The 24,915-nt window shown below is 37.1% G+C and overlaps 1 protein-coding gene across 1 annotated transcript; it reads right to left on the reverse strand.

The window, feature by feature from the left end:
- Positions 1-1,819: 1,819 nt before the first annotated feature.
- On the reverse strand, positions 1,820-23,261 carry LOC140135484 (uncharacterized). Its single transcript, XM_072157000.1, is given in 19 exon segments — positions 1,820-3,470; positions 3,990-4,229; positions 4,232-5,905; positions 6,515-6,678; positions 7,154-7,210; positions 8,226-8,297; positions 8,878-8,952; positions 9,665-9,733; positions 9,846-9,989; positions 10,262-10,333; positions 11,273-11,353; positions 11,921-12,001; positions 14,948-15,016; positions 16,264-16,338; positions 17,156-17,227; positions 18,587-18,658; positions 19,467-19,535; positions 20,816-20,875; positions 22,862-23,261. Coding segments are annotated over 17 exon segments (3,198 nt in total). The 5' UTR covers positions 19,499-19,535; positions 20,816-20,875; positions 22,862-23,261; the 3' UTR covers positions 1,820-3,321.
- Positions 23,262-24,915: the final 1,654 nt, after the last annotated feature.

Genomic DNA, 24,915 nt, shown 5'->3' on the forward strand with positions numbered 1-24,915 from the left:
CAAGTAGGGCACGGCATGGCCTGCAAAATTCCCTGTGTAAATCGAATGCAACTTTTAGTGACTATCGCTCACTTGTAGACCGCTCTCTTCCGAAGCGCATTAAAGCTAAACAACTTGACGGATATTTTTTGTACTTGATGTCAATCAAGAATAATGTATACATTACATGTAGTCTAAAAACTGAGTATGTGGGGCATCGGCAAATGTTCGTACCTCCCTGATATGTAAATGACAGATAACAGCAAAAAACAGCTCCCATATCTGTCCATAACTTTGGCCAGTGCAACGAGCCAGGGGATTTCAAGTGGGTGATTATTGATTGGCAAGTGCCATATTTGGGCATAAGTGCAGTGTACCATTCAATGTGGAGGATAGACTCGACTTTATCGATTGATTTTGCTGGAATAGTTTCCTGTTAACCAGGTTTAAGTACTGCAAAGGTCGAATCATGTTTGCTGTGCAGTATAACTGCACTAGGACTGTGATAGATAATAGTCTCCCTCTAAATTTTAATGATTCTGCCACCAGGGCCCCCCCAAAAGGTCAATCCGGCCCTGTGATTATGTAACAATAAGACATAGCAAACAACAACAATAGCAAAATACCCCTTACCTCCTTTCTTTATTGGACAAATTTCAATTTTGTTCCGCCACTCTCCACATACGTTACCGCTAACAATGTACGGCCATTTGCTTAGATTAAAGGTTAAAATCGGCGTCAATCAATGTGTGAGCTAGTAAGATGAGAACGATAAAAAAGATTACTAAACTAATTTTTTAGTAATTGTTTAAAGAAGAATTCGTTTCGTCCGTTAGAAATGACTTTTGTTTTTATAAAACAATGGTTTTTAAGTAAAAAAAATCCAGGTCTGTATTATAATAACATGATTAATGGAAAAAATCCCGTTACGTTCATGTCACAACAGATTACTTACGTTACTATACCAACAATACAGTTTACATGGCAACAGTTTACAGCAACAACAACAACAAAACGTGATTTTAAAGATTTATTGATTAATTTTAAAACTTTTCAATTATATTGTAATTACTATAATAATTACCTGCAGTTATATTACATTCTACTCTTGTTTTCTGCTTCAGGACTAAAGGCCACGGGCTGACAGAACAGCTTGCAGGAGGCCCTGGAATAAAGAGAATAGTATTAGCGATCCTCATCATTCATATCTGTCTTCGTCAAAATCATCATCATCATCATCATCATCATCATCATCATCATCATCATCATCATCATCATCATCATCATCATCATCATCATCATCATCATCATCATCATCGTCGTCGTCGTCGTCGTCGTCATCGTTGTCGTCGGCATCGTAGTTATCATCATCATTATCACTAGTAGTTTTAGGAGTTATTAGTAATATTGCACTACTTAACTTATTGTTGTTATCATTATCAACTTACCACAATTTTTGAGAGCCCCTTCATCCGAAGGTGGAGGCCAAACATGAATTGGATATACTTCTTTCTTAGAAAGTATGCGAAATCCCCAAGTGTCACCATTCAATGGAACAATCCCACATAGGCCAATCAGAATTATGGCGGTTGCCAATGATGAAAATACCTTGGTGAAAACATCATGATGTGTCTCTAAATCAACGTAGTCTAGGCACAAATGTAGTGCAGAAATCAAAGGTAACTGCGGCAAAATGGAACCGAATTCCCTGGACTACCAAACAGTTGCATACCTTGAGATTATCATACATTCCGATTCACTGAACTGATTTCAACTCGATCATGGTGGACAATTTGTATAACACTGACATCATAACTAGGAACTTCGGGAAATTCCCTCCTTTTATGATTAAATTTTGCAAATCATTCCTCGTTCACAGAAGCATTATGTGGCCTGATTCAACGAAATGAGAATAAAGTCGCAAGTTGGTAGTTTTGAGACATCCTGGCTGCTGAGTTGATGTTTCTTGTTTGTCGCGCACTTGTACAAACCGCAATAATGTCCTTCAGGAATGACCAATTGTGCCCCATTCACAAAGGACATACAGACATACTATTGGCTTGAACAGATGCGTATGAAGAACATCAACGCAGCAGGCAGAACATCTCGAAACTACCAACTTGCAATTTTACGGTCATTTTGTCATAGCAGGTCACATATATATAAATATATTCAATTAATGCTAAGGTTCGTATTGCCCTCAATGCAACCATCAATGAATTTCGAAACTACTTTACAATTCAACTATTTATGTTTTCCACCTGCAACCGGGTATTGTAACACTCGTATTCTTTTCCAGAAAACGTTAGTTCGATATTTAATTCCAGCACCTATATCACAAATCTTTCTTTAACCAGAATGGTATACGATCAAGATGGTTATTTACAATATTTACAATACCAGGGACCATTTTTTTTTGATATACACTAATAAACCACTTGAATATCTGCCCATGCTTTTTCTCCTTCTACTGTTCTATCTGGGCATGAAAATAATTCCTTGAAATCAAATTCATGTTTATACCACTTTTCAACCAAAGCAAATATATCAAATGATGTACAATGACCGAAAAAATCAGGATCATACATAAAATGTTCTCAACTTTGAATCCCAAATTTGTAAACAAGAGTTACATGCATTTTCTTGTACTTCAAGTTTGCTTTTCTCACCTCGGAGCTCCTCGGCTCCAATTTCTTTCTTTTTATCTAGCAGGAGTTTGCGGATCTTACGTGTACTAGCTGAAAAATCATTATGAAGTAAAAATCCAGTATCCTTGAATCTATATACTTGACCAAGAACGCGATCTTTATTAAAGCGTATTACAACTTGCAATGATATGGGCAAACCCGGTAGTTTTGGGTTTATTATCATAGGCTTAGGAGGATTTTCAACATTGGGGGGGGGGGGGGCTGAAACGTGAAAAAATTGTGGGGCGAGACTGGAGGTGCTCTATTTTATCACAATTTTTTAAGTTCACCTAGGATTCTTGGGGGGGGCTGAAAGGTATTCCAGTCCCAGCACCAAAATTATTGAGGGGGCTGATCACTCAAGCCCCCGGTTCCTAAGCCTATGATTATTATGATGATTCCATCACTTTTTTAAGCAGGAAATAGAGAATGTTAAGGTAATGTTCAGTAATCATACCTGTTGGACCCCTGCATAAACTTAATGTAATATATATTTCATTTTACATTATATCTTTACTCCTTTTGGTAGAATATATTTAGGTTCAATATTCACATATTTATGTCACCATCACCACTTATTATAATACACTGCTTAAGGTTGGAATAATTGGTTCGACTCTGAATAGTTGTATTAAAATAACTATATTGACGTGTCTTAAACTGCAGTAGGACTGTGAGTATTCCGACTAACACCAGATACACTGGATAATATCTCAGTTATTATGGTCAAACAATTTCGACAGGAGCATATTCCACTACGTCCATGTACCTTCACTGCTCGCCACAATATAAGAATTGAATTTCCTGCAAGATAAGTGATAAATCATGAAGTAGGATTGCATTGATAAAATTAATGCGGAAATTAATAATAATTATTATCATATTATGGACATATACGCTATATCAGATAATCCATAACGATCATTATTTTAACGTCTATCGGAAACTAATGCTAAATAATTATTTTAAAAGAGTGCAAAAGAGACGATTATCACCTCATCATAACCTGATCTTTTTGTATTTTGTTCTAAAGATATAAAAATTGAAAACTACCAAGGGTTTAATATGCTTCTATTTTGACGGTGTTGTAATTTGTTGGTAAATAGAAAAACATCAAATTGGATACAAATTCTATATCCCCTGAACACGCCATAATATGCACTACTGCTTTATGTATGCGTACTATAATAGTCGTAGGTTTTTGATGATAACACATGAACAATTTTTCGAGGATGTGGTAGTTGGTCAGGTAATAAAGTACATCTCTAATTATTTAACTCGATTAATTTATTGAAGTGTGGTTTAAAAGTGTATTATACTCACCAATGGCGAGGAGCACAACAGACACATTGAGTGAAATTATGAACACAGCCATTGCTGTTTGTCGGTATCCAGATGAGTCCATAGGAACCAGTAGAACCTCAGCACAAAGTAAGTTGAGAAAGATAGCTACAAGTGAAGTCATCTGCAGCCAATGTTCGAATGCATCTTTCATCGGTTTGAAATAAGCATGGCTCGTGAGGAACACCACTGACATAGCTATAGTAGCTCCTAAAGTAAGGGGTCCCCTGAGCCGAAGAGAACTACAAGAGACGTTTGCAGCACTTTACGGGATAGTTCTACTATCTCCCAATACCAGTATTCTGGCTTGTAGTTCTCACAGAGAAACCGAATATACAATGGATATTTCAAAGTGTGATTGTTCATCTCTGCAATGTCACAATCTTCGAGAACAGTTGCACTCTCCTCTGATGCCACACTTTCAGTCTCCTCATTTTCCACAGCGGTGTTACCTGTCTCGTCAAGGTCGTTTTCTCTCCTGTTATTGTTATTGTCTTCATCATCTTCTTCAATTGCAGATAATTCTGTACAATTGGAATCATTGTCATTCTCTTGGTATTCTTTGATTGCTGTCAACTTACGAGGAGAATTCTTCAGAATTACAAGGAACGCCGTCAAAGGGAACCCAACAATGTAAAGTAAAGCAAAATAAGCTGCCTTGATGTAGTTCTTGTGTTTCTGGGTATCACAGTCGATTGAGTAATCTGACCTTACTCGGTGCGTACAGTAAAGATCGTTTTCATCAACGCAGAATGTTTGACACGCTACTGGCAATAATGATAAGATCACATCACACAGACTAGGGTAAGAGATAAACAGGATTAGGATTACAAACAAGTAAGACTTTGGGCGCAAGCGTTTCAAGTTGGTCCTCCCGTTAACATGGTCATTGCCATATGTGAAAAACTTTACCTTGAGGTATAGCCATGTGCACGAGTAAACAATAGATGGCAAAGCAATGGCAAGACAACAGACGATCAATCCAAGAACAAATTCATTGTAGATGTTCAATTCAAGGGTTTTTATGAAGCATCGGGGTTTAGCTACAATCTTGAATATGTTTAGTTCCAATGCTCTGAACAACGTAGCAAGATTTGAGATTCCTTGTGGCCAATGAATGTTATGAAGAGATGTAAATATAGCACCAGCTATCTGATAATAACCCAGGACAATTTTGAATCGAGCAACAAGGATGTCTATTAGGGAACGACCACTGTTGTCTCGCCTTCTTATATCCCAAATTGTGACCGCCACAAGTATACCCATCAGAATAATAACACCCAAAGCCTCTAAAATCAGATGCCAGATTGGTGGACATGCGATACAATATTCAAACCATGAATAGAAGTCGTCGCTACATCTGGAACAAAGCCATCCTTCATATCCTTCTTCACACGATTCATCAATTCCATTCAAAGCTGGACAAGAGTCATTACCTCGGAGGCACGGAAATGGCTTAGGTAGTGGATTGTCAAATTTCGTACTTTTCTGCTTATAAGATGTACCAGGTATCAGTAAATTGGAGACAAATGATTTGTATTTGGTACTCAGGTTTTGAGGAATTTCAAAATTGTACGAATTTGTTGAGACGTTCCAATTCCACGTCCACCAAAACCCTGGCTGAAGCTTCTGATACTCATCTGTACAGTCGATACCTTGTTCTGGGCAAAGCATACAAGGACCAAATCTATCTTTTCTGTAGTATCCATCTAAGCAAGGACAAGCACGGAATCCTGCGAACTTTGTCTTGTTGGTACCAATTGGACATACTTCACAATCTGCTGCTTGTCTTCCAGGAGCTTGATAAGGAGAAACAAAGGTACCATTTGTGCACAATTTACATCCGATGCCTCCTCGTTCTTCCGACACTTGTCCCCTTCGTTCCTGATAATATCCACCTGTATAGAGAAGAACAATGAACATGATGAAACTCGAGTAAAATACTGATTTAGAAAAAAGAGTATATGAATTTCATATTGCGTGAATATCTTTTGTTACGATTTATGTTTTACTTAAGGGACATTTTGGTAACACAATGACCGGGTGGAAAAGTACTAGCGGCTTTGTAACCCCGTGAAACTCATTTCCGGGGTAGGGGGACAAGATTAACTAAATTTGACGTCGTCATTTGTTTAGCACGTAAACACGAAATTATGAGAAATGACTGCGAAGGCGTGTTCATATTATCAAGCAATATAGTACTAGTCTAAATTCGTTTGGGTGTTTTTTGTTTCTATTCATTTTCAACCCAAAATGTTACATATAATTATTTTGTGCACATTTTATTCTGGAACGGATAAGAGCACAAAGCGCACAGGGGTGGTGGTGGTGGTGGGGGGGTATCGCGTTAAACGTCCGGGCAGTTTCGCCGTTTCTTGCCTGTTTTGCTAAGGATTACGGGAAAAATTATTCGCTATTATCACCACAAATGATATGGATTTATGTTGCAGATTACCCCGGAAAAATAAGTTATTACCATGATTACACTACAGTTTTTAGACATATACCTGCAGGACAGTTGATGCAACCCTTGTCATCTTGGTTACAGTATGTGCCCGGCATACAAGGAACACACTGATGCTCTTTACATTGAAAGCCAAATTTCGCCATCCCCGAGTACAAATTATAATAAGCAGAAAGATGAATATTTGTGTAATCACCAACAGCAAACCTGAAAAAAAAAAATATATATAATAATAATAATAATAATAATAATAATAATAATAATAATAATAATAATAATAATAATAATAATAATAACACTAATAATAATAATCTGTACTAATAATAATGTAATAGTACTGTCGTATGGGCATAAAACTTGGTGGGTACAGTCAACATTAATTTTTAGAGTCAAATTTTTTGAAGGTCATTTTGAGGTCATCCGGGCCATTCCGGGGTATTCAAAATTAGAATCAGAATCATAGTTGTAATATTCATAATACTGACAATATTTATTTAAAATATTATTAATAAGATTTAATAAGTGGTATTTTCTGATGAAATTTGGAATATTTATAATACTTTTAAATATTTTTTTTATAATTAAATAATGGACGTTGGTTATGCAACAAATTACTATTCGTATAACATGCAATAACGTTTTGGAAACAAATAATGTATACGTATTGTGTATATGTACTTACACATTGACATTAGCATGGTACTGAGGCCATTTAGATAGATGACTAGTCGAAAGATATCTGTAACAAAATAATCATTGTCAGTCATTGTTAACTCTCGTCTACGAGCCAATTTTGTAAGTAGGGCGTGGATTGTTACCAAATCTTCTGGGTTACAACCTATAATACGAGCATACTATTGAGGGCTGGGGTATGAACGTTTGGACAGTATTTATTATGGGCACATGAGAGCACATCAGACATGTCGAATTGCATTCTAAATACGAAGAATGTTTTTCTGATATCAAATAATTTGGATTTTTTAAAAATTCGCGATCAATTAAAAATTTTGACCTTTCGTATTGAAGATATAGACCCCCCCCAAAAAATAAAAAACACCCAAAAACATGAGGTCTTTTTGGGAATAAAATGTATATTCAATATGAAAGGTCAAAATTGATCGTCGGCTTTGCATCCCAGCTGCATACACTTTAGGCACATATCATTAGATTTAGAAAGTTTACTTCGAGGACTGTTAAATATCAAAAATTTAAGAACAAAAATACTGTCGAAACGTTCATATCATAGTACGAATAGTACGTCATATTATTGACGTGACCTCATTCTAAAAATAATGTGACCGTGAACTTTTGCATTGGGCATACGAAATAAAAATATTCAAATTTCTATTTCATTCTGGGAAATTTTCATCAGAATCGCGTGGAAGAAACCGGCATTAAGACATCAATATTTTGTAAAATATACTAACTGAAGCATATCATACAAATTTTAGGAAATCACAGTAAGAAAAAAAATATTACATAAGGTAAAACAGTAAAATGGGTGAAAAATTCTGTAAAAAATCTTGTAGATAAGCTTTTGATTTTGGCTACTACTCGATTTTGGAACACGCTGTTATATACCTCCACAGTCACCGTCATTAAAATACGTGAGCATTGGCTCGGAAGAAAGTACCGTGTTTGTGGAAGTTGGCGGGAAATAGGTTCTAGGCGTGGTTGTTTTTAGCACAGAAATATACATCTTTTATTTAACGGTATTACTATGCTCCAGCTACAAACATGAAAAGTATACTTACACTGTGCTGTTATTTGCTAGCCCGTCAAATGCATTATCGTCAATGGTGTTTATGTCGTTATAATACATATAACTATAGTGAAAAGAACATAGACATAAATGAAAATTAACAAAATAACACTGTACATCCAGATTTTTTCTGGGGAGGGGCAATGGGGGTAAAGTGAATTTCAGAGGGGGACTGGTTGGGCATAAAAAATATTGGGGGAATGCCCCTGTCCCCTGTATAGTGCCGCCACTGTCTACATCATCATTGCTTTGTCTTCAACAATTATAATTAAATATACTCTGTTCAGTTGAAACTTAGATATAGTCCGATATCTTTGCGGGCAATTTGACGTGCGTTTACAGTTCCCCGCAGTACCATTCGGTTCACAGTCTTGTGATTAGCTATGTTCTCGATGTTTTCTACAGCGAAAAACGCTGGGAAAATTTTAGTTGCTGCGGAGACGCTGGCGAAAATTAGGATATGCCCGCACGACGTCTGAATTTTTTAATGAAGCCATTAATGGCAACATTTTTCACTTTTTTACACTGTAAGCTTCAGGAAATATTATTCTATATACAATTATGATCATGAGGCCTTGGCCTATTTACAACATAATTCGATTCGAAAAAAAACCCAGCAATATTAATTTAGTATTTGAACTTACGTCGATTCTAGGGTTTTACTTGATGTGTCAAGTGCAGATTTTCGTATAGAAGAGATATTGTTGTTAAAAATACACCTGAAACAAGGAAGCAATAAATTATAACAATAAAAATTGGACGGTATAACAATGGTTTTAAGTCACTCAATAAAGCAAAAATGGTTCTAGTTTAATTTATTGTAGCTGTGTGAAACTACCACCGGTACCGGATGTCACGCAGTTAGCCTTTTTGTTAAAAAAAATTTACATTGTCTGCGCTCTGTTCTTCTTTCCCTTCCTTGTTCCTTCTCTTATATCCACTTCTTGCCTTTTTGCAGCGTTCCTTTCCTATTCGTAATATTCCTTTCTTTGTTCTTGCATTGTTATGTCTTGTATTCTCTTCTCTATACGTACTCTTCTCTTTTTATCTCATTTCATCTCTTCTATCACCAAGTTCGATGTCTTCCTCTCCTCTTCTATACTTTTCTCATCAAAGTATTTACTATGTGATCAGTCTTATGATGATCTTTCCTAAAACTAAACACACAAAGCTACAAGATCAACATCAACGTTGAATCGACGTTGAAGTATCAACTCGTCGATAATCAACATGATGGTGTCAGGTTGGAATGCGGACGCACATCATCGTTGATTGGGTGTAAACTTGACTTTGTCGCAAACTTTCAAGTCTGAATCATTTAAACCGTTGAAATTGTGACGTCGATTCAACGTTGATTTATCAACCCTGTGTCTACTAGGTATTTCCTATGCGAGGTTTGGATATTGAATAAATCAAACTTGGTTTACTTACAGTTGTTTCAAACTTGTTTTGTAGAATGTCAAAGGAGGAACTTCCATGATCAAGTTTTGAAACAGGTACCTTTTAATATATAAAAATAGATCGTTATAAGCAACATTATTACAAAAATTTCTCAGTATGTGATACCTTGGAGTAATTACTTGTTTAAGCATTTATTTGAATCATTTCTTACAGGTGCTTCAATCCATTCAAACCCATCAATATATCTGCTGAAATGTGCTTGAGACGGTTGTTGTATAAGCTAAGAAACTCTAGTTGAGGTGATGAACGCAGGAATCCAACTGGCAAATCTTCAAGTTTATTACTTTCCAAGTACCTGCGAACAGACAAACCAAATCAAAATGGTAGATCTACGCTTCCGGTGTCGTCCATCTTAGTGTTGTCATAGTATCTTACAACAAACACCAAAACAGTACTATCTGATCAAGCCCTTGACAATCTGCTCTCGATTCTTGGAAAAAATGTTTAGGGTGCTCTCACCCTTGATTGCAAATTTATTTCCGCTTGCCTAATGTAGTAATTTCCCCATCTCAATATTTTTAATTTAATGATGAATTTTATAGATATACAACTAAAATTCAAGCTTACACTCCTAAAATGATGCTGGTGTTTGTAAACAAATCCTCTGGTAAATGTTTCAAAGAGTGGTCTGCCAGACCCCTAAAGGTATGATAAAATGTATAACAATTACAACCATATTTGGTAAAACGCAGTATCTGTACATTATGTGAATAAGAGAAGTGAAATACAATGCATATCGTGCCCCTTTACTAGCACGTACCTGCATGAGCAAACATGACTGTTTCAAAATAACCCGCCAAAGTAATGCAGGGAACTCCGAGGTCGGGCATTGAATTGGTTTGAATGAGGAATACTACGGGAACCAGCGCCTTTTGAGTAAAGTGGATAACCTCTATTATTCACTCAATAATATATTCAGAATAATATTGTTTTAGCCTTTCCCTTAAATAACCGGAATGATTTTATACTGAGCTACGTCAAACCAGGATCAGTGGCCAAACCCGGGGACATGCCTCATATTTGACACCATGACCCAAGTTAATCGCAGATTTCGAACACCATAACCCGTTTACATGGTTAAGGCTTTTTAATTTTCAATTTTTCAATTTAACAAAAAAACTGTAGTGTAGTTTTTAGGGAACAAACGAATAGTTCGATTAGCGTACATATTATAAACGATATTTCTTTAGTTAGGAGGAAGGGGTCAAAAAGACCGATTACATTTGTAAAAAAGTTAAAGTTGATCTCTCGGTTTCAATATTTCAAACATTGTATGGCGGTAGGGGGTCAGCCTCTTAACAAAGCACTTTCGTTTATAGGACGTCATTGATATTTTGCGTTGTCCTCTTAATATTAATACATTGATCTTATAGCAAATGAGTCAAGAGAGCCAATCGCATTTATATTTCCACAGGTCTTGCCGTTCTTGAGTTAAGTTTTTGGCGTTTCCCCTCGCGAGAAAAATAATGCACATGAGGCTAAAATGACACCCCTTATATCAAGCTTTGGAACGAAATTATTCAAATTGAAGTAATTGAAAATATTTAAAATAGTGGATGAGTATAGTTTTACACTTACAGTTCTGATACTTGTCCTATTCCAGTGAAAGCCTTTGCCGATATGTCAACAACTGATTTATCCCATCGAGCATGCAGAGTGCTAAAGTGTTTGAGCAAAATGTCATCATTTATTTTTTGTATTAAAATACATATTCAGTTTGCTGTCCGTATGCTGCGCGCATTTTGTTTTTATCTGCATTATTTTGGGTTTTTAATTTGAAAATGCAGGAATATTTTTATTTTTATGTAAAAAAGAGAAAACATAGGAAAATACAATTCTAAATTACAAAATCAATAAATCCCCAGTGCTGCACAAACTTATAATGTTCGTATTAAACCATTTATAATTGACTTGATCATCATTATATTCAATTTGACACACGTAAGAAGGACATGGACATGGATTCAACAAAAATACAAGGTGGTCCGAAAACAACTTTGCCCAATTTCAAAGGTTAAGTTCTGAAAGTTGAAAAATCTGTTTTAAATTGTTGTTGCATATTCTGAAAGACCATCTTTCTATTAGTATTTGGTGAAAATATGAATGAAGATTAAAAAAAATTGTTTTGTACCACCCTGTATATCAAAATTGTAACACAGAACTGATGTCGAAAAAAAAGCAAAATTCAATACTCCTATGCCAAAAGATCATTTAATGTGGACTTACCAGAGGCCAAATTGAACTTCTCCCTTTGATGGTGTAAATAGGCTTCCAGGGAAATAAGTCATAGATCCAGTTGAAACGAAGCTGGAATTTAGAAGCAGAAAAACGTAAATCATGCATATAAACCCACCCTAATTATCACACCATTATGCATTATGTTCGAGGACTTGAAAAATGACAAACGAAATGCCAACGCTCAGAGGACAGTAGCTTAAGAGAGGCGGTAGCTAGGACATAGGACCCCGTTTCCGATGTTTTCAGAGGACTTGTGTAATTCCTCAAAGTAATAGCAATACATTCGCCCCCCCACACATAACCATTGGTAAGACGTTCGAAATGTCTACCATGAACAGCAGAAAACACCAGCAACCGTGAATCTTTATTATCAAATCGTGGACCTTATCAAAGTACACCCAGAGAACCACGGACTGACACTCTACCTGCTCGCAATAATCGATTATTCAATGTTAAACGTATTTTAGGCCTTTTGCGATTACTTGAGGTAGGTAGCAGCAGCAAGGAGGAAGCTGTTCCCTGTCGATAATCTTGCCCCGCTCCCCTGTGGGATGCTGCCCGTCGTTATATTTTAGATTTTTAGGCCTTTTTTTGATCTACGGTTTGGGGGTTGGCTGTGTGTCTACGGTTTGGGGGTTTACCCACTCACCCCGACTTCCCTCATTCACCTATACACCCCATACACACAGAGAGACGTTAAGTGTACCCTCTATCACAGTTTATAATTATGTAATTCCGACGGTTCAATCCAAACTTGAATAAATCAATGAGTTGGAGCTCTTCCAGTAACTAAGCCATTCAGTTTTATGTTTAATACAGGGTGTCCCAAAAAAAAGAGGCCCCACATTGCGCCCTCTTTTTCTCCAATTTCTGAAAAGTTGATCAAATATATTTTGGTATGTAAAGAAACCTTAAATTGTTAGCTTTAATAAACCAAAACAATTCTTTCAATCGGCTGACAATTTTTGAAGATATGCCCTCTTTAAGAAATTTACCCGTTTTTCACTCTGTCCACGGATGAGGTTTGGCTACATAAAAGATTTTAACGAAACACACGGTTAATGACATGGATAGATAATAGCATTAGGCCCTGGAAAGCATTCACTATAAGCGAGGATCACCAGCTAGCTTCAAACATCTTCGCAACCCCGTATTTCTGCTGCATTCGTAAGTATCCTGCGCACACGGATGGTACGCAACGCAATTAATGCAATGAGAACTAGGGCTGAAACCTGTATTCGTCATGGAGGCAACCAGGTAGAGGGCCTAGCAGCACAGTAAACTTACTTCAAAAGAACCAAAAACAAACTAAACGGCCCTTTTCAGGGCTACCTTTATTCCAAAAAGAGAAATTACTTATGTTGTCAATAAAAAGAAAGCAAGAAACGAGAAAAACATAAGTAATTGCAAGTATAGCAAAAGAAGTCCCATCCCACATCAATTTCGCCCAAATTATGGATACTTAACCAATTCCATAACCCATAAGCCCACCTGTAAAGCCCATTCCTAAAATAAAGTTGTTATTTTATAATGTTATCATCTAGGAATGTTTTATATTCATGCATGGTATATGCACTTTTCAATATTTGAAGTAGCCAAACCTCCTCCGTGGACAGAGTGAAAAACGGATACATTTCTTTAAAAGGACATATCTTCAAACGTTATGAGCCGATTGAAATAATTGTTTTGGTTTATTAAAGTTACCGATTTAAGGTTTCTTTATATACCAAAATATATTTGATCAACTATTCAAAAATAGGAGAAAAAGAGGGTGCAATGTGGGGCCTCTTTTTTTTTGGACACCCTGTTCATTATTGGAATTGAGAATTTGAACATGATGAAATACAATACAATACAATACAATACAATACAATACAATACAATACAATATACAATACAATGTAATACAAAGAGCATTTGCGCCATTTCCAAAAGGCTCGGAACGCGTACAAAATATAAACCTTACTACTACCACCACTTAAAACTACTAAAGTACTTTTGCTTGTGCATCTTAAAATACATAATACAATACAAATAAAACAGAAAAATGAGTTTCAATAGCTTTTCTGAGAATATTTGTAGATGGAGATAGATAGCTTATCCCACTCTTTTGATGCAGGAACTGTGAAAGTTCTATCACCACCTAATACTCCAGTGATAGTCTAAACGAAGATAATCATTGAAAGATCGGAGTTGTATTATTGGTACATGATGCGGTTTTTCTGAGACGCACTGTAATGTCATCGTATACAACATCAACAGTAGACTGCCCCACAGTCTGGGTTCCATCTGTGGGTAAATAATTAGAGCTAAAACCACCTTCTCCTTCACTCCAAAGATTAAAACAACACACCACTAAGCCCTAATTATAAATGACAACCAAGTTATAGTCCTCCTAGAGCACTGTGTGTCGACGAAAACTCAAATAATCTACAGACCAACTTATTCATTTTTTTTTATAATAGCTCTCCTAAACCCAGGCTGTTCCGCTTTGATAGTAAACTCCCTTCCAAATATTTATCAAGCTATGTAACGTGACTGTGGCGTCAATTATGATAGCCAGGCATTGTCAATTCAAATATGGTAGGCACATAACATGCATGACCCAGTTCTATTGTCATTTTGCGCGCGTGTTGGTTATGATCAATAGACTATCAATGAAAACCTATTTCAAATATCGCCTTGCTTACTGAGATCTACGTTGATTGGTCAGGTTAAGTAGCCGCTTACACAAATGGCAAGACAGTGAGACCACGGACGTGATATATAGACAACTCTTCTGATCCACGATCGGTAAAAGTGAACTCCCACAAAATGCTGGAAGCTGGAATGCAACTTGCCTACACATTGGGAGGGTCCATGTATCGGGTTTATTTAATGTTGTATAATCTACATTACCAGTCGTTCTCCATTGGCCCCGAGGGAGGGTCTACATCAACAGCAAATAACAGATTACCACAAAATGCACTGGCAATGACAACTGCATGTCTAATAACACACTAGATTATTACTTACAGCTCTGCGAGTGAAAAGTTCAATGCACCTGCTTCAATTTTCCTTAGTTCAGGCCAAGATCTTATATCGCTGAAAAATAACATGAGCATAAAGGTTTTTTTTAATAGTGCACCTCTTGAAGAGACGTTTGCTTATTATTTAAAATGAAGCACCGTGTCACGTGAGGGTTCGTCCATTAACAGCAATAATGTGACCCGATTGCGTCTGAAACGCAACACAGTGTGACACTTCTGAGGAAACGATGTTGAACTATCCATGGTGGAACAGAGCTGATAGATGCACGAAAGCGGCTAAAAACAATACCTTTATTCTCATTCTTAAACACCTCAATTCAAATAGAAATATCATAAGTAATTTTAATCAAATTAAATCCTACATTTTACAAGGAGCTACCTAGGGCTTAAAATCGATCAGTCCCGTTGTTGCTATGCGCCTCCGATTCGTTCAAATAGCGAGCCCGCGAATCGCGTTGATGCACACGCGCCGACCCGTGTGATATCGTGTCATATCACACGGGTAAGAACCAATGAGATTGCAGGAACGTTCTCAAGTGTTTAAGAATATAATTTAGATACACGATATAGGTCCATAGCTTAGTAAATTTGTGAATTTTACAGTTACGACTGAAAATTATGGTAAACTACGTTTGCAGTTATATCAAACATTTGCAGCATGATATTTATGTTGCGACGATTTTTCCCACATATGAGTAAAATATTTTTCAAAAAACGTACGTTTTTAGTAACATTTTAGGAATTTCACTTCCGGTACATCTGCACTTCCCACTATTGAACCAAGGCCAAACACGTGTATGTAATATAAGGCGCATCTTGAAAATCATGGTTGCCAGGTTTGAACAGTTCAGGTTCAACAAGGTCAGTAGCGTAGCCAGCGGGAGGTGGGAGATGCAGAGGACAGAGTGCCCCTGACAACCAAAAAAGAAGAGAAAAGTGCCCTCTGACAAAAAATGAAGGAGAACGTCGGGGAGGCAAAGGAAAAGAAAATGAGAAAAGGAGCCCGTTTCCCAACAAAATTCACCACGATCATGGGCTAAGATAGTGTAAAATGCCAATTTTTCGGCACTATACTACTACGCACGCACATTGTACCAATAAAGCCCTTTTTAGAAACTCAAAGACTTTACATGGGCAGTCTTTCTAAAAAAATATGTGTATTATACATCACCGATATACCGGGTCAAAATGATGCAATCGGGATTTTTTCCGTCTTTGCCCTCGAAATTATTATTCCACCCATCTCCGACCAAGAATTTATTATTTTATTTTTAGGTCAGCAATAAAGGTTAGCAAACTTACAGTCTTTGAAGAGAGTGACGGATTTCTCTGAATAGATCCACCTCTACGATGGTCCCGTTAATGTCTGTCATTTTACTGTGGTAAACGTAGAATAATGAAATATTGTATTTTATTTATTAAGATTGTTAAGAGTGTAATATTTCATCAGATAAAAAATAGTCCCAATACAACAGAATAGAAATAATTATATAATACTCACAGATACTGTAAACTTGTTAACCCGATGAAGGAGTCTGCATTGAAATATTTGATTTGAAATAATTATATAATACTCACAGATACTGTAACCTTGTTAACCCGATGAAGGAGTCTACATTGAAATATTTGATTTGAAATAATTATATAATACTCACAGATACTGTAACCTTGTTAACCCGATGAAGGAGTCTGCATTGAAATATTTGATTAGAAATAATTATATAATACTCACAGATACTGTAACCTTGTTAACCCGATGAAAGAGTCTGCATTGAAATATTTGATTAGAAATAATTATATAATACTCACAGATACTGTAACCTTGTTAACCCGATGAAGGAGTCTGCATTGAAATATTTGATTAGAAATAATTATATAATACTCACAGATACTGTAACCTTGTTAACCCGATGAAGGAGTCTGCATTGAAATATTTGATTAGAAATAATTATATAATACTCACAGATACTGTAACCTTGTTAACCCGATGAAGGAGTCTACATTGAAATATTTGATTAGAAATAATTATATAATACTCACAGATACTGTAACCTTGTTAACCCAATGAAGGAGTCTGCGTTGAAATATTTGATTAGAAATAATTATATAATACTCACAGATACTGTAACCTTGTTAACCCGATGAAGGAGTCTGCATTGAAATATTTGATTAGAAATAATTATATAATACTCACAGATACTGTAAACTTGTTAACCCGATGAAGGAGTCTGCGTTGAAATATTTGATTGGATTATGGCAGAGGTATCTGAAAAAAAGCATCAACAGCATGTTTACGATCGGTGAAGACATCAATGTGAGGGGCTCCATTACCTTCAAGACCGTTAATTTCAAGACAAAAAACAAAGTCTTATGATGCGTTAATTAGATGATAACAGACCCAGTGGTGTACGTAACGGGGGTGAGTTAGGGTAGTGTAAGGGTTAGAGTGCCCATGCACACAGACATTTTTCAGGGATAAAATGGATACAGTAAATTGTTCAGGAGCACGTGTGGCCGAGTGGATAAGGCGCCCGACTCATAATTCATAGGTTGCGAGTTCGAGCCCCGCTCGTGCCAACGTGTTGTGTCCTTGGGCAAGGCACTTTATCCTCATTGCCTACTGGGGGATGGGGTTGGGTTGGATTGGATATTTGTATAGTTATTTGTTTCAATGTTGCAATATTGGCACTGATTAAGCTGCTGCCTGCAAATTGCATTGTTTCTGTTTAGTTGTGCTTAATGTACAATTCTAGCAATTTGACCTGTGGGTCACCATTAGAGTTTGAAATAAAACCTTCCTTTTTTTGTTCATAAAATGACTCAAAAATTGACAAAAATTGACAAATGGGGACGAAAATTTGGCTTTGCACCCTCACACCAAAATCCTGGCTACGCTACTGTATGGACCCCCATCCCGGGTACCAGAGGAGACGCTACTGTATGGACCCCATCCCGGCTACCAGAGGAGATGTCATTTCTAATGTTACTGCTTGCTGGTGACTCTAAACACCCTCACATCCAAAGAGGACAAAAAGGGCATATGGAAATATGATAATTTGCAAATTTCCAAAATAGCCGCTAATGCAGGCCTCAAATGTCAAAATTGGGAGGACATGGATAAAAACTATCCAATTGTATTCATCTCATTGTCCAGTTCTTGAGTTATAGCATAAAGGTCAAATGTCAAATTTTGTTCTCCAGAATTATGTTCAGGGGTAAAAAAAACTCAAAATGCTCTGATTTTGTTCAAAATGTTCTCAAATTGTTCCGCCTGGAAAAACATTCTAACCAAAGAATAGTTTGCAATATCTCATGTGTTATGCCTATAACTCAGGAACTGTATAAGTTGAGGTTTTCTGGCTTACTGCAGTTGGCTATTATTGAGATGTGGTTAAGTGGAATTATATCATATCTGCAATGTGAAGTTTGATTGGGTTAAACTTTAATGATTGAAAGATTGTGGGTGCGGGTGATTGTTTTGGTACCAAAATCTCAAAAATGGCCAAACGGTGAGTAAAGGCTTTATGGTTCTGAGCCATTGATTTCGTCATGTGTCCAAAATAACAGATTGACACACGGGACATATGTGACTTTAATCGTTTTCAAAATGCTATTGGATACTTACAACTCGGTCATCCTGTGACAAGATGCAAAGGTTCCTTTTGGAATAGAAGTGATAAGGTTGTGGCGTAGATCCCTACATCATAGAAATAAAAAGGGTAATATAATATAGAGGTTTTTACGTGTTTTATTTACTTTATTTAACAATGGTGTTGTTTGCATGTGCTTTTTTCATATTGTTTTTAAAAACCGCATTTGCGCATTGCACTTTACAGACCTGCCTGTGGAAACAAACTTTTTTGTTGGCTTAATCATGTTTGTGTTCTAAAATTGACCTTGTTTTTATTGTGTTGCACATAGATGTAGTCAATCCCTTTCCACAATGCAATAGACATATTACATAACGAGAAATACAGATCGGACGTTAATCCACCCACTTGTTATGTAATACGCGTATTGAATTTCTTATTATTGAACATGTTGAAGGATATCATGGCAAATCACGCACCACTTCCATAAAACAACAACAGCTATGAATGGATATCAGACCAAATGGAAAACTTTCAATGATTTGATATCAGACAAAATGAAAAACTATTTCGCTATTTCGTTATGTTACTGTATGTTATTATACTATTTTGCTTTCGTGATTTTAGCATCGTCTTTTTCGACGAAGACAGCTTATTCCAAAATTTCAGTTGATTGAGACATCACAGTCGCAATTAAAGTCCATGAGGTTTGAGTACTTTCCAACTTTATTTGATCTTAAGGGCAAAATTTAAAAACTAATAGGAGAAAACTGGAACACAAGCAGGGAACGTGGGACTCAGGCCTGGGGCCACAATACTTATGCCACATGGTATATAAAAATATCGACTTCTTTGGAGAAAGTTGGGTGATAAGACTATGGATCACTCGAGGTACCCTTTTAATTCTCAACTTACACAATGCGTATCTTGGAAGTGTTGCTGAACATGCCAACGATGTCTGTTAGCTGATTATCTTGCCCGTACCTATAGACAAAATGTTACCATTGGCATCATGATCATGTATATAAAGAAGATGATGGTGAATAGACAATAATTGTTATAGGTTACATTATTGTTGAACCATGAAACTAACTAACTAACTAACTAACTAACTAACTAACTAACTAACTAACCAACCAACCAACCAACCAACCAACCAACCAACCAACCAACCAACCAACCAACCAACCAACCAACCAACCAACCAACCAACCAACCAACCAACCAACCAACCAACCAACCAACCAACCAACCAACCAACCAACCAACCAACCAACCAGCCAACCAAACAACCAACCAACCAAACAACCAACCAACCAACCAACCAACCAACCAACCAATCGTGTCAAATGAAAAGGAAAAAAGGAAAAATATAATGAAAATATTTCCCTAACCCGAAGGTGACACTCATCATAAGGCCCGTGCTTGGATAAGTAGTTTTCAACAGATTTACCACCTCGCTATAGCAATGAATTACGTTATCTGTTGACCTACTGACGAAATATGTTTTAGGGGGAAGTGTTAGCTTTCGTTTGATATAAAACAATTCTGATTGGATGCGGGGAACAGTTGAGGTTTTGACAAAAACCAATCAAAGAGTCCAATTTTTAGCTTGAAGCTCCACAGCTCTCACATTGCTATACACTCAACCGTGTAGTGTAATCAAAGACTGTGGTGGAGACATTCGCTGCTTGTTGTTCTCTGCCTGGAAGCTCTTGGACGAAAATGTGTGCTTAGGTGTATCGAGGTGGAAACTGTGCGCATGATGGTTTATAAGGAAATCTTTTTTTGTATAGAAATCTTTCCATATGATCCTGAAATCCCAAGAAAGTATGACCCCTGGGTGACAGTGGTATACCACAATATACTGCCGAAGTCATATGGTCCTTCTGTTATCAAATAATTATTAATGCGCGAAATAATACACATTTTATGGCAAATGATTTAAAATTGATATTTTTGATTTTAACAACCCTCGAAGTACATGTAGCTGTAGTTTATGTAGCTGGGCCTGGATATAAAGCCGACGATACTTGAAATTTTTTGACCTTTCGTATTGAAGATATCAATTTTTTCCCCCAAAACACCAAAAAAATTGAGGTCTTCTGTGTGGGTGTATACATGTGGGGATATGTGGACTGGATATGTGGGGGGTTGGGGTATGTGTTAATGCAGGCTTAGGCATATGAGTGTCTAATTCACTATTCCCTGTTTGTTTTTGCTATCGGTTATCGGTTAGACTTTGTTAACGAAAAAATACTTACAAATGAAGTATTGACGACGGTAGCTTAATTTGTGATCTGATTTGGTTGTGTTCAAAGTTCCTAAAAGAGGTATCAAATAAGAACAAAAATACACTGAAAAAAACAAGTCTGGAAACCAAAAAGCAAAATACAATACTTTTTTTCGAAAACAAAACTTACAGTGCGCTACTTTTTAGTACTTCTTGTGATATTTACGTGTACAGTAAGCTTATTAATTTTACTATACCTCATAAATATTTATTACGTAATTAGGGACATGTCCCTAGTGGGACATGGACCAAGTGGGACATGGCCCTAATGGGACATGGACCAAGTAGGACATGGTCCTAGTGGGACATGCACCAAGTTGGACATATATGGCCCCAGTGGGACATGGTCCAAGTGGGACATGGCCCTAGTGGGACATGCACCAAGTTGGGATTGGACCAAATGAGATTGGATGGACTAAGTGGGATTGGACCAAATGGGATTAGTCCAGGTGGGAATAAACCGCTTTAGGGGGTCAAAATGAGGGCGAAGCCCAAAACGCAGTGGTGGCACCAGGTTTTTGGTCTGGGAGGGCATGGGGGGGCAAAGTGAATTTCAGGGGGGGGTCGACAAATTTTGTAGTAGACATTTACGTACTTTTGGGTGTTCCCCTCAAAAGTGGGGGGAGGGGAAAACTCCGTAGCGCTGCCACTGCCGAGACGAGGGTGAAGCCCGAGAATCGAACCAACTCAATTATTAACATGCTATACTCCTACACATAGCTAGCGTGTAGTAGTCAATTTCCCAATCTATAACTCAGACTAGACTTCTCGGTAACACTGTTAAGTTTCCATACAAACCACACCATTAAGGATACATGCTCTTTTTGGTTGAAATTTTTGGCGGGAAATAATCCTGCCAAAACATTAAAGTAATCTTTTCCCACAACTAAATATCATAGTCAGGAAATTAATGATGTATCTGGTAGCTTAGATCATAACTTTCATTGTACTTAGTTGCAATTATCCCAGAAAATTCTTGATTTGTTTTTACAGTGTCTTGAATTGTCGATGTTTTTGATCAAAAAAATTCTTCTCAAATTAGCCCCAAAATCATAATTTATTATATGCACGTGTAGCACACACCAATGGGAATAATTGGACGTTGTTTGCGGAGCCTAAATTTGGTGTGATTTTATTTCACAATAATTTTAAGGTGAAAATTTTGACCTGACATTTCCGTTTTGGATTTCCAATTTAAATTCATTGATATGTGATATTTTGAATAAATAAAGAGTACGCTTACCTTTCTGCAACACTTTCCGGTATCATCAAGCATCTGCTGATAACCAACATTTTAGCTGAAAACAGTCCCTTCCTATCATTTTTGAACAAGATATGGTTCAAAAGTGCGTACGCTACGCGTATATACTGGATCAGCGAGGTAATGAAGAGAGCTATTTACGGTGGGGTATCTATTGTTAGCTATTAGGGTAGACCTATAGTATATCTTCCTGCAAGTGACATAAGGGCGGTATTTTCAAACGCTATTGTCTGGATCATTGAGTATCGATTGCGCACGTATACTTGCAACACGGATGTGTGTGGTCCTCCCCAGGTTTTGACATGAATTACAAATGACGTCGTGAATGACCCAGCGTTTTCATTTTATTATTACTAAATTAATCGTCGTTTATCACGAGTCCTAAGAGTCCCAGTTCAATTCATCAAACTTAATTTGTATTAAATGAAAAACAAACAGACAAGTAGAGTCATATGTCTTTCTATGACCGTATTCCTACCTAAATCTGATTTCCAATACACTAGAAACGTGTTGATATGTATATCTTTTAAAATCGCCGAATGTTAACCACAGTAGGCATCTTTAGCATTCATAGTGCAATTGGCAGTGGTTCGAACCCCGGTGAAAATTTTAGTATTTTTATTCTTTTACTAATGCGCTGTGCCGTTTTTTTTTTTTTTTTCTGAATGAAATTGATGGGCAAGTAACCTTAATGAACACTTAGAACTATTCCCAATAATATTAACTTACATACGAATATTATACTTGTTTACTTACAATTCCACAGTAGTTGCAGGAAAATCTCTTGGCAGATCCTGTAGTTGACGAGATGAACAGTTGATAAACTGATATTCATCAAATATTAATGTACAATTGCAAAACGTTGCACATCATTTTGTCGCTGATATTGTCGCTAAGAGTCTCCATAGGCAACTCGTTTGCCCCTACGCCAATAAAGATTGTGGCTATTTGCAGTAAAAATCTCATATTCACGTGAGTGAACATTTTTGGGATCTGGCTAACCATTAACGGTTTAATTTCCCCCAAAGTGTGCTACAAGAAGATAATGTCAAGTTATAATGTAGTTTGACATAGCTAGGACAAAACAAAGAAGAAAAAGTATGGTATTTCCACATTGGAAAACCGGTAGTTGAGGCCCATTAATACAGAAATTGTAAGGTAGTTGTATCAAAACATATTGATTTAACAAAGATATACAAGTTCATTGAAGGTAAACGGGGTCAGAATAGGAGTGAAACCCGGAAGTTAGGGACGCACCATTAGAATTCAAGGGGGGTGGGGGTTAGGAAGTTGGGTCAGGGATTTTTTTTGATTTCAAGCATTTATACACAGTTAGACAGGGAAAGCCTTTTTTTTTAGTGTTGGTGGGGAAAGTTGTTTGTTTTTGCTCATGTAGTGGGATATGGGGGAAGTTTTTTATTTTTTCAAAACTTCCAAACCCCCACCTTGAAGTCTAATGGCGCGTCCCTTAAATAGTAACGGTCATAACACGTAGCCCTATAAACACACTATCCCCGAGAACCGCTACAACCCAATGACCGCTCCACTCGACGCAGTTTAGCAGCTCTCTGGATATAGCCAGGGTTTATAATGGTTTTTGGATCGCCAAGGTCTAAAGGCCCTATAGTAGGGCTAAATAATACGCTGCGGGGACATGACGCTAGCGTTTACAATGATTTATCGGAGACAGCTCTACCACCACAACTGGTAAACTTAAAGAAGAACATTGGAATGTCATCTTTCCCTGGGAAAGATCTGACTAGCAAGCCAGACCATGGCCAGAGTGTAACATGAGTAGGTTTGTTTCACCTTGAAGGCAAGGATAGTCTTGCAAATATGGGCTAACTTTCCCCTAGGCCATCGAATATGCAATGAATAGTAGGACTACAACCCCGGACTACAACTGGTATCTACTGGTCAGTTTATCATATTTCCACATCTGTTATTTTTATGTGCACAGTTGGTTATATTGTTAACCAACCCCAGTCCATGCCGCTTGTGCTTGGGGCCAATAGATGGAAGATGCCCTGTGTACATGATCATGATAGGGCTCATGCGGAAATCTTGCCCCGACCTAAACTCACAGCACACCCCTGGGAGTCAAATGGTGCGTCCCTATTGTAAAGTTACGATGAGTCATCGCAACAGCAACTATATAGTTATTCCATAGAAATGGTGGGAATTTCCAATTTTCAGATTGCAAAAAGCAAAGTATAAAAGGACAAATGATTGTATGATGTTTATGAATCTTTTTCTTTTAATTTCAATACATGTTTTATCATCAGTTGTTCAAGGCTCAATTACTCCATTCAATGCCTTCAGCATACACATTTCGAAATACGCATGTACTTCCTCCTTATCCAGTCTAAATTGGCTATTCTGTATTACATTCAATGTATAGGGTTTTCCCAGGCAATTACACAACTTGTGCGTTCGATTTTATACAAGTGTGATCTTTTTCTCGCGAAATTGAATGATCGCAAGCAATTCCATTTTTTCTCGTTCAAATTAATTTATGAGCAGAGCAATACATTATTGTACAATTTCGTTCTGACGCTTACAATTTCACCATTACCCGTCGGATTTGAAGGCTTAAAAATACTTTAACGCACGTAATAAACACTTGAACGCGTTGGGGGGGGCTGATGCAAAACAGGGGGGTAGGGGGCCTTAAAATGTTTGACTCTCCTATTGGGGGGCTTGAAAATAATTTCCTTGGAAAATTGAGTTCATATGATTTTCATATGGGTTGACCCATAACTTCCATGTCAAAGGGGGGGGGGGCTATGAAATTTGTGAGATCTTAAAGG

The sequence above is a fragment of the Amphiura filiformis genome, chromosome 16, assembly GCF_039555335.1.
Source record: "Amphiura filiformis chromosome 16, Afil_fr2py, whole genome shotgun sequence".
Lineage (NCBI taxonomy): Eukaryota > Metazoa > Echinodermata > Ophiuroidea > Amphilepidida > Amphiuridae > Amphiura > Amphiura filiformis.